General features: G+C 40.0%; 1 protein-coding gene across 3 annotated transcripts; it reads left to right on the top strand.

The window, feature by feature from the left end:
- The first annotated feature begins 1,480 nt into the window (after nt 1–1,480).
- Nucleotides 1,481–9,557, top strand: LRR1 (leucine rich repeat protein 1). 3 transcript variants are annotated; one of them, XM_045567789.1, is made up of 4 exons: nt 1,481–1,834; nt 3,006–3,104; nt 5,305–6,026; nt 9,125–9,557. In XM_045567789.1, exons 1-4 carry the CDS (start codon nt 1,655–1,657, stop codon nt 9,363–9,365), a joined length of 1,242 nt encoding a protein of 413 aa, XP_045423745.1. In that variant the 5' UTR covers nt 1,481–1,654; the 3' UTR covers nt 9,366–9,557. The 3 variants fall into 3 exon arrangements, with proteins under 3 accessions (XP_045423745.1, XP_045423761.1, XP_045423754.1); XM_045567805.1 differs by lacking the exon at nt 5,305–6,026 and having other exon boundaries at nt 1,601–1,834; XM_045567798.1 differs by lacking the exon at nt 3,006–3,104 and having other exon boundaries at nt 1,604–1,834.
- The last annotated feature ends 1,994 nt before the right edge of the window (nt 9,558–11,551 follow it).

Below are 11,551 nucleotides of genomic sequence, written 5' to 3'. Positions count from 1 at the left end.
TGGGCACGATGGCCCATGCCTGTAATCCTAGAACTCTGGGAGGCTGAGGCCGGGGGAATCACTCGAGGTCAGGAGTTTGAGACCAGCCTAAGCAACAGAGAGACCCATCTCTACTAAAAATAGAAAGAAATTAGCTGGACAACTAAAATATATAGAAAAAAATTAGCCAGGCATGGTGGCGTATGCCTGTAGTCCCAGCGATTTGGGAGGCTGAGGCAGAAGGATTGCGTAAGCCCAGGAGTTTGAGGTTGCTGTGAGTCAGCCACAGCACTCTGGCAGGGGCAGACTCTCCTCTCCACAAAAAAAAAAAAAAAAAAGGTATAAAATAAGACCCCAGAAACTCACAAAGTGCTACTTACTCTCCATTGCTCTGAGAGATAACCGCTGTTCTATGGGCAGCCTCCTTTTTTTATTTTCTTACTTCAAATAAACTAGCTTTTGCCATACTCTGTGGGCTTACTCTTTGTTTCCTGCACAAAGCCAAGTACCCACTTGGCCTTCAACTAGGCTAGACCCCAGTTTTGGGGTCCACTTTCCTGTGTCAAGATTAACTCTTGCTAAATGCTGAATAGCGCTTTAATGTTCTAGTAGATGTATATGCAAGAATACTAAGTGGTGGGAGTAACTTTTATTATCTTAATCATTATATTTCACAAACCAATTACGTTTTTAAGAATGAGGCAGCAACGTATAACGCTTTAGGCTTAACATGTAAACGTGGACGCTCATTTAAGTCATTTTGTCACAGTTGAATTGAATATCGATATTTCTAAAAGCAATTTTACAATTACAAAAGTACAACTGAGACTAAATAAAATGCTTAAAATGTTTAATAAAATGCCGGGATCAGCATAAGGTGAGGGAGGCTCTATACCGCAAATTTTGAGCTAAGACTCTAACCCTGAGAATGAGCTCCTCCTTGATATTAGTATTTGCGCCCCAGGCACCTCCCGCGCCCCCTAAGCCCCGCCCTGGTACAATAAATGGAAGGAATCCCAAGGCCACGTGGGGTGTGGACCGTTTCTCCAAGTCTCAGAAGCAGTTAAGCCAGTTACTCCATCTAATCCACCCGCCATTGCAAAGCACAGATTTGTTCAACAGGAATTGCCAAGTTAAACGTAGTCATTTAAAGCGCCTCTCTGGGGTGACAGGTATTGCCTGTTGGGAGTCACCAAAAACAAAACAAAACACCAGTCATTGCCACGAAATATCACGCCCTCGCTGGCTGATGCGGCAACTCACACAGTTCTAAGTGCCGTTCACTGTAACACAGACGCACACCAGGCTTCCCTCCGAGGCCCAACGAGGGCTGAAAGCACGTTAAGCGTCAGCCCGGGAAACCTTAGGAACCCGCCGCCGCCAGCCGAGAAAGGATGGTGCCCCCGCCGACTGCCGGTCTTGGGGGGCACGAGCCCGGTCTTCAGGCGGTGGGTGTCCGCGTCCCGCCGATCCACAGCCGCAGCGAAGACCCGGCCCCGCAAGGGAAAGGGAATGCGGTCTCCCGCGGGACTCGTAGAGCCACTGCACTAAGAAAGGCCGAGTCGCTGGCCCGTCGAGCAGGCAGGCGGATCCGCGGACAGCCTGCGTGCTCGAGGACCCCGGTGGCGGGAAGGAGGAAGTTTCAAAGCCGAGGGTTTGGCTGCCGCTCGGCGAGATGAAGCTGCACTGCGAGGTGGAAGTGGTCAGCCGGCACTTGCCGGCCTTGGGGCTGAGGAACCGGGGCAAGGGCACCCGAGCCGTGTTGAGCCTCTGTCAGCAGACGCCCAGGAGTCACCCGCGCCCCGCCTGCCTGCTCATCTCTACGCTGAAGGACAAGCGCGGGACCCGCTATGAGGTGCGTGCAGTGGGCAGGCCCCGCTAGGGGACTCGGCCCCGCGGTCTTTCCCGGAGCCGAGAGGCGGGCCGCGCCCGAGGCGGGAGTCCGCCTGAGGGGTTCCTGAGCTCCCGGTCCCTGAGTCCTGCTTATGGCCTGACCCCAGGGCCGGGTGAGTCTCCCTGCAGACCCAAAGGGGGCAAGAGTTTGAGAGTACACCTTTTCGCTATTTTTCTTGCCCATTTCTGTGCCTCTGAATTCCCAGTGTTGTTATTTAGTAGTGGATAGCAACCCCGCCCGTTTCAAGCCTCTGAAATTTCCGCCTGTGTGAAACAACTGCAAATAAAGCAGCTGTCCGCTATGGGGGAACAGTAAAATAGCTTCACTTTCGTTCAATAACTTCTTTCTCCCACATTATTTCCCCTAGCTTTTTTTTTTTTTTTTTTTTGGAGACAGAGTCTTGCTCTGTTGGCGTCAGCCCAGCTCACAGCAACCTCAAACTCCTGGGCTCAAGCGATCCTCCTGCCTCAGCCTCCCGAGCAGCTGGGACTACAGGCATGCACCACCATACCCGGCTAATTTTTCTATATATGTTTTTAGTTGTCCAGATCATTTCTTTCTATTTTTAGTAGAGACGGGGTCTCGCTCTTGCTCAGGCTGGTCTCGAACTCCTGACATCGAGCGATCCTCCCACCTCGGCCTCCCAGAGCTAGGATTACAGGCGTGAGCCACAGGCGCCCTCACCTAGCTTTTTTTAAAAACAGGTCATAGCAGTCTGCACTTCTCTTATCTTGGTATGTCATGCTTGTAATTACTTTTTAAATAACTGTCTCTCTTACCAGATTGTCAACTCGATAAGTGTAGTTACCGGGCCAGACTTATTCACTGATGTGTCCTGTGCCCCGTCACAGTACCTGGTGCGTAGTGGCTTCTCCATAAATAGTTGTTGAATTGAAGTCTAAGGCAGAGGCAACATCACTTGTTAAACATTTTTGGCAAACTATTAGGTCTGGGGATAGAGAACTAAACAAAGGAGACAAAATTCCTGCTCTCATGGGAGGCGTGCCTACTCTAGACTAATGGACTGAGGTTATGAAGGCAGGTAACTATTTTGGGCAACTATTACTACAGTTACATAGTTGGAATGGGAGAATACCTAGTTTTGTCCTTTTTTCTCTTTGGTTTTGAGCAGCTAAAGGAAAACATTGAGCAACTCTTCACCAAATTTGTGGATGAGGGGAAGGCCACTGTTCGTTTAAAGGAGCCTCCTGTGGATATCTGTCTAAGTAAGGTATGATATTAGAAACATTAATGGTTAGGTTGCTTGGCTGTATTTTCTTTAAAGAAGGCTGAGCATCCTGATATCCCATGTAGCTGAATAGGGACAGACCCTTGCAGGTATGTTTGAACAGGCAGAGGCATAAGAGACAGCTTCCCAGATATGCTTGTGTCCCTTCTAAAAGGGCAGAATCAGCCTTAGTAAGGATCCTATGATGGGGAGGAAAACGGTTTGTTTCGGTGCCGGAGATGGAACATTAGGGTATTCTTAGACTGGAAATCTATAAGGCAAGTAGCATAGGTCTACCATTTTGCCAGCAAAACCACAAGTTACAAACCTAAATTTGGTGTAAAAAAAGGGGGTATAAAATGTGATTACAACTGTATTTTTTTGTATTTCATTTGCTATAATAATTTTTAAAAATACATCAACCATTAGAATTTTTTTAAAACTTTTTGCTCTATCTCCCCTTTTTCTCTTCCCTCTTCCCAGACTAGTAACAGCATCTTGTTCATTCTTGCATTATCCTTAACCCCAAGCAAAATACTTTGTGAATATTAAAAATTGAAGAACAATTTAAGGAATTTGGATTGAATGGAATCATTTTGTCCTACCTCTTCCATGTTCTTGTCCTTCAGCCTATCCTTCCACTAACTTCTTTCTATCTAAAAACAAGCTAAGGTCTCACTGACTTAAAAAATAACATAAAACAGACAAATTTCTAGAAAGACAAGACTGAATCCATTGCCTCTGCTTTCTTACTATATTTTTGACCTTTACTTTTACTGGTTTTTTCAAAGCACTGCCTCAAAGATCAGTAATCTCCTTCCTATTTGCCTATCCCATTGTAAGTATTTGTCATCCTTTTTCAACTCTAGAATTTGACACCACTAACCACCCTTTTGTTAATACTCTTTCCTGGCATCTATGATAGGGCACTAATCTGGTTTACCTTTAGTTTTCTCAGCCATTCCTTTGTCTCCCATCTCTAGCAATCTTTTTTCTATCCCCAAATTGAAGGCTTTATTTCAATCTTCTGCCTGTTTTCTATCATACCTGCCTTCCATTCCCATAGCTCAGCTGTTATTGTGGGTGACTCTCAAGTCTGTAAGCCACGACCCTCTACTGTAGGTACTGGACCCAAGTCTTCCCCAGACTTTTCCTACTCTAGTTCTTTGTGTACAGTGCTGCCAAAATAATATTTAGCTCTTGTCATGTAATTCTCAATGCTCAAAATTCTTCAGTGGTTTCCCACAGCCTGATCATTCGCTCTGCCTTACCATGATGCCTGAGCTCATTTACAGTCTATCCTCATATTATATTTCCAACCTTTACATTGCTCCCACATTCCAACAAAACACCATCACATACTTAGTTTCCCAGACTTGCTGAAGATATATGTGTCCTTCACATGTAAACTTTAGGAAACTTCCAAAGTATTCTATAAGTATTTAATACTAGCTACATTTATTGATGACTTAGTTCTTTTGCCACTTTATCAGTGATTTCTCTGTCTCACCAGCTGGGAGCAATCTCTCTTGCTTTTCATGTTTCCTAGCACCTGGTTGCTTTTGAGAGAGCCATCACTATGCACAACTCTTAGTCTTTGTGAATGGCACCTTGGGCATTTTGTAGTACATACCATACATGTCTTATCTCAGAGGCACTGGAAATTTGGGTCAGTTCATCTTATACCCAATCTTAAGTGGAATCTTTAAGGTTTTCCTGTCTTATCATATACTCTTATCATTTCCCTTTGAACTGTTTTACTTAGAATGTGTCTCTCAACGTAATTTTTCAAACGCCTTTAAAGTTGAAATTTAGTAAAGATAATATATTTAAAAAATATGTTTGTATTTATTTATTGAGATAATGTCTCTATTGCCTGGGGTAGAGTGCAGTGTTGTCCTCATAGCTCACTGCAACTTCAGACACCTGGGTTCAAGCAATCCTCCTGCCTCAGCCTCCCAAGTAGCTGGGACTACAGGCACAAGCAAGCTGCCACACCCAGCAAATTTTCTATTTTTTATAGAGACGAAGTCTCACTATATTGCTCAGGCTGGTAAAAAATTTATTTTTTACAGCCAATTTCAATAAATGATTGTATCACATTCATATATAACTACAGAGTTTGTTAGGGGAAGAACTAGCATGTGTACATTATCTATTGAAATGGAATTTATAATGCTACAACTTACTTTTGTTTATTCAGGCCAATTCCAGCAGTTTAAAGGGTTTCCTTTCAGCTGTGAGACTAGTTCATAGAGGCTGTGATGTTGACGCACCACTTTCAACGCTCACACCAGCGAAGACTTCAGAATTTGAAAAGTTTAAAACTAAAATGGTTATCACATCCAAAAAGGACTATCCTCTAGGCAAGAACTTTCCTTATTCTCTGGAACATCTTCAGACTTCTTACTGTGGGCTTATCCGAGTTGATATGCGCATGCTTTGCTTAAAAAACCTTAGGAAATTAGATTTGAGTCACAACCATATAAAAAAGCTTCCAGCTACAATTGGAGACCTCATACACCTTCAAGAACTTAACCTGAACGACAATCACTTGGAGTCATTTAGTGTAGCCTTGTGTCACTCTACACTCCAAAAGTCACTTCAGCATTTGGATCTCAGCAAGAACAAAATCAAGGCACTCCCTGTGCAGTTCTGTCAGCTCCGAGAGCTTACAGATATAAAACTTGACGATAATGAATTGATTCGACTTCCTTTTAAGATAGGACAACTAAGAAACCTTCGTTTTTTGTCAGCAGCCCGAAATAAGCTTCCATTTTTGCCTAGTGAGTTTAAAAATTTATCCCTTGAATACTTGGATCTTTTTGGAAATCATTTTGAACAACTAGAAGTCCTTCCAGTTATAATGCTGCAAGTGCCATTAACTTTACTGGAATATTCTGCACAAACTGTATTAAATAATAGGTAAGATTTTAATAGTCATAAAAGGTACCTTTGATCCTAGTATTCTCATCAAACTCAGAGTAATAAAGTCTGATGTAGCTTACAATGTTGTGCATAATCTGACCCCATGCTATAATGGCCTTCTTGCTGTTTTTGCCTTTGCTTAGAATGATTTTCCTTTAGGAGGTCTCATAGCTCACTCCTTGACTTTATTCAGTTCCCTGCCCAAGTGTCATCGCAGAGAGGTCTTACCTGTTCATCTTATCAAAAGTTTTATTATTCCTCATCTCCTTACATTGCTTGATTTTTTTGTCATAGGACTCATTACTCTTGATTGCCTAGGACTACAGGCACACACCACCACACCTGGCTAATTTTTAAAATTTTTTTGTAGAGAATGGGGTCTTGCTATGTTGCCCAGGCTAGTCTTGAAGTCCTGGCCTCAAGGGGTCCTTCTGCCTCTGCCTCCCAAAGTGCTGGGATTACAGGCGTGAGCCACCATGCCTGGCCTATTTTTTTTTTTTAATTTTTTTTTTGTTTGTTTGCTGTCAGTTTTCCCCCACTAGAATGTTAAGATTCATGAATGCATGGATGTGGTTTTATTCTGCATTTCCTTAGGCTCTAAAATGTGGTATCCTCTGGCATATATGCCACACTGAGTAAGTAGTTGAATGAATGAATAGCATTGATTCTCAAAGTGTGTCCCTTTACCAGCAGCATCAGCATCACCTGGGAATTTGTTAGAGATGTAAGTTCTGGCTGGATGTGGTGGTTCATGCCTGTATTCTCAGCACTTTGGGGTGTTGAGGTAGATCACTTGAGCCCAGGAGTTTAAGACCAGCCTGGGCAACATAGAACCCATCTCTACAAAATAAATTTTAAAAATTAGGTAGGTGTGGTAGTTTGCACGGGTAGTCCCAGCTATGTGGGAGGCTGAGGCAGGAGGGTCGTTTGAGCCCAGGAGTTCAAGGCTGCCGTGAGCTGTGATCTCACCACTGTACTCCAGCCTAAGGTGACAGAGAGACTCTGTCTCAGGGAAAAAAAAAAGCATGTTCTTGGGCTACACCGCAAACCTCCTGAATCAGAAACTGAGAGTGGGGTCCAGCTATCTGTGTTTTAATAAGTCCGCCAGGCAATCAGTTGTGTTAAGAATTTTACGAAGTTTCCTGGCCATGCGCAGTGGCTCACGCCTGTAATCCTAGCACTCTGGGAGGCCGAGGCGGGAGGATCTCTCAAGGTCAGGAGCTCGAGACCAGCCTGAGCAAGAGCGAGACCCCGTCTCTACTAAAAATAGAAAGAAATTAGCTGGACAACTAAAAACATATAGAAAAAATTAGCCGGGCATGGTGGTGCATACCTGTAGTTCCAGCTACTTGGGAGACTGAGGCAGAAGGATCACCTGAGCCCAGGAGTTTGAGGTTGCTGTGAGCTAGGCTGATGCCATGGCACTCTAGCCTGGGCAGTAGAGTGAGACTCTGTCTCAAAATAAATAAATAAATAAATAACATAGATGAGAAATATACATGCCTAGATTCCATCTGACACCAACTAGTTCAGAATTTCTGGAGATGGGCCTCTGTTTTATGTTATGTATATATTTTTGAATCTTCAGAAGTAATATTGATGATTCAAGTTTAAACACCCAATTTGGCAATGAGTTTCTCCTGAGGCTCTTGTTTCTCTAAGACATTAATAAAAGAAATTACATATTTATTTGAATTTGAAAATTATGTCCAAATGAAGAAATGTTATGAACAATTTTTAAGGATTTGAAAAGACCATAACAAATTGGCTAAATGATCAGGTAAACACTGACTGAAGTCCAACTTAGAAAAGTACAGCGTTGGAAGGAAAAAAATAGATGATCAAAATGTGGTATAATTGGCTAGGTACAATTCTGCAGCAAAATAATTTGTTAGTGCTGAATGAACATTACAGTATTTGTATTTTTTTAAACTTGCCCTCTCTATCAATATAGCTTCTTGCAAAGTGACCCTAACCTTTACTGAAGTTTAATTTTGCATGTTTTCAGCCCCCTTGTTTTAAAAAGGATATAGATCCAAAGTTATGACAGCAATACCTGTTGATAAATGGCTTTAACTAGTGGTTAGAAACATAAAGTTATGATTTAGGAAAATATGTGGAAATTTAAGTTATGTTAGATAGAAAATGCAGTGTTTAATTGTTATCTGTTTCCTCAGTCTGTAACTATCCTGAAAGAGATTAATGTAAACATGTGATAGGTATTTCTAGCAGTTTTTAAAAAATGATTAGTTACACAAGTGACAAATTAATACATTCTTTTTATGAAAAATAAAAAATTGCAAGTAGAGCCAATTCTAGATCCCCTACTAAAGGTTACTATTTCTGATTTGATGTATATCTTTTCAGACTTTTCTGATAGGTTTTTAACTGTAGTTTAACTTGTAAGAGTAGGCTTATTTATTTGTTGAAAAATATCTGAGCACCTTTTGTGTGCTAACCTAGAGTGGGGACAAAGAACAAGACGGTGTGTGGGAGACAAAGTAACAGGCATGGCTGTGTTTAGCTGAGGGGAGTTGGGCAGTGGGCAGGCAATCTCAGGACTTTCTTAGTGTCTTGTAGATGATCACACAAAAAAAGTTTGATTTGATTTTAATTGCATTGGTTACCATTGAAGGGTTTTAAGTACGAGGGCAAAATGATTTAAGCAAGGTGAGGTTAAATGATTTAAGTAAGGTTAGCCTTACTGATTCAGCCAGTCAAGTAAAACTAATGTCCCAAACAACATGTGTTTTAAATTTGTTTTGAAAAGTTTAAATTTCCCTTTTGAACAATTGATGCCTAGGAGAGTATATATAAAGGACAGATGACTTTTTCATTCTATTTAGTAAATTATGCTATTAAGTGACCATGCTGAAAGATATTTTATGGAGTAGTATCTTAGGTTCCCAATATATCTTACGCTGTTTTTTAGTGTATTTTTCCCATTCTTACCAATTAGGAAGAGAAATACTGAATCACTTAAGTAATAATGTAATTTTATTTTTCCATTGTTATAATTCAGTGTCCTAATAATTTTGTCCTAATACATGAAGTTCTGAATGTAGTAACATGTTTTTAAACATTTTTTCCAATAGGATTCCATATGGCCCTCATATCATTCCATTCCATCTTTGCGAAGATTTGGATACTGCAAAAACCTGTGTTTGTGGAAAATTCTGTCTAAGCTCTTTTATTCAAGGAACTACTACTATGAATCTACACTCTGTTGCTCACACTGTGGTCTTAGTAGATAATATGGGTAGTACTGAAGTGCCTATTATCTCTTACTTCTGTTCCCTAGGTTGTTATGTAAATTCCTCTGATATGTTAAAGTAATAGACAATGCCACAGAAAGAAATTTCATTTAATTACATAACAGTTAGGGATTCATTTATGATTTAACAGTGTCACATCAGAGAAAGGGAAGCTTTTTGTATACTTGCTTGAGAGGAGGAATGTGTGTTAGTCTAACAATTTAAGTCATTTGACTCCAAAACTTTAATTTCATTAAAACCAAATTTAATTTTACTATAGGGTTAACTTTTTATCAGTTCATTGCACTTATGTTAATTTAAGCCTGAAGTTTCCAGGGTGGGTTGTGGAGTTATCTTTTAATGTTAAATAGTTATTGATCCTAATTTCTCTGTTTATATGAATTTTATCAACTTTCTTCTTGCATTTCAACTAAAGAAATTTGAGTTTTTGTATGCAGAAAATATACCTTGGAGGACTAATATGTTCTAAATTATAGTGAAAACTTGTTTAGTATGAAACTGTAAGTTTTTAAGCATATAACTTTTTAGGTTTTTTAGGTATATTCTACATATACAATTTTTAAATATAAATTTGTGTTGTAAATACTAGGCATAAAGTAGAAATTGCTTTGAGACAGACTTCAGCTTTTATAAATTTTATAATGTTCACATAATCTTTGTTGTGATTTCTGAGTTTTTTATGTTGTGGGGTGGGTGGGAGACGGAGCAGAAATTTTAAGTTTTTAACTTAAAAAGTGTGGCAATATACCAATTAAATGTTGATTTGAACTTGGGCAGAGGGCAGAGGGAATGGAAAAGTAACTGACTTGAAAGAATCATGGAAAATAGAATCAGTATTAACTGTTACATTCTATTCATTCCTACTGCCCTAACAAATCAGCCTTTCCACTAGACGATTGGAATAACCTCAAAACAGGTTTTTGTGAACAAAGAAGAAAATCAAAGTTACAAGAGAAAACCTTCTCCAGTGTTTGCATGATATTATTGCAGCTGTGGGCTTGGAAATAGGGTCTCCATATGAAAAATGACTGCCTCCTCCCTTTGTCTTCCCAAAACATGTATTTGGGGCTTTTTTTTTTATTTTGTGAAAATTCAAATACTCCTAGTAGATGCTGTTTTGCTTTTTTATCATTGTCTTAAAGACGGGTCTTGCTATGTTGCCCAGGCTGGCCTCAAACTCCTGCCCTCAAAAGATCCTGCTGCCTTGGCCTCCCAAAATGCTGGGATTAGACATGAGACACTGTGCCTGGATTAGATGCTGTTTTAAATGTTAGAACATTTTTATTAAAACTATTCATATATGATCGTTAAAAGTTTCTATGCAGAGCTGATTCTCTGAGAGACTAGACATTGGTCCAGAGCAGGGGTGGGGAAGCTTTTCATGTTGGAAGGCTGCATTAATGTAGCTATAATCAAATAAGGCCACATTCAATAAACTTCACTTAGATACTCTTAAAAATGTACATTATTTTGTGAAAATCTAAAAAATACTATGTACTTACTAATTTCAAAAAATGAAAACTGTTTGTTAGTTAACCTTTTAATGACTTTGTTGTGTCTGCTTTTTGTTGGAAAGCATTTGCATATTTGGTTGCAACATGGAGGTCTGCAGTTTCAGTTGATCCTCTAGATGGGTATCAGTCGTTTGTGACCTTGAGGGTGTCTTGATTTGGGGTAGGTAGGAGAATGTAGATTAAAACAATAAGTGGTTGAAAAGCAAGAAAGCATTTTTCAGGCATGTTGCTGAAGGCATGAGTATTCTGCATTTTTCCATATTTCTATTGGACCTTTCTTAGCATCAAGCAATGACTTTAAAATGTCATTTACTGAGAGCTCAATCAGTTCTATCTAGTTTTTAGGTGCCTTGGTGATAACAACTAGGTGAGGCTGAAATGCTAATTTGAGTGTGATGTCATAGTTCTCAAAGTCAGTGAAACTTTCATTGTATTCTCCAATTAATAGGTCTATAACAGCTGCGTATTCTTCAAATGATTCACATATATTGTCCTGCTCATCAATGACCTTTGCTAACTAGGGAAAATGTTCATCTGAAATTTCCTTTTGAAGAAGTATTTTGAAAAAAGATAGTTTTTTAATGCTTGCATTTTTGGCCACATATCGTATACAGACTTAGTTTTACCTTGCAAAGAAATATTCAAGTTATTGTGACTTGACATGATATCACACAGTAATGCTGCATTTCTATAGAAATCTTCTTTCAATAATTCACATTTCTGATTCTTTTCT

This window comes from Lemur catta, chromosome 1 (assembly GCF_020740605.2).
Source record: "Lemur catta isolate mLemCat1 chromosome 1, mLemCat1.pri, whole genome shotgun sequence".
In the NCBI taxonomy this organism is placed as follows: Eukaryota; Metazoa; Chordata; class Mammalia; order Primates; family Lemuridae; genus Lemur; species Lemur catta.
This window is presented reverse-complemented; position numbering and strand designations above follow the sequence as displayed.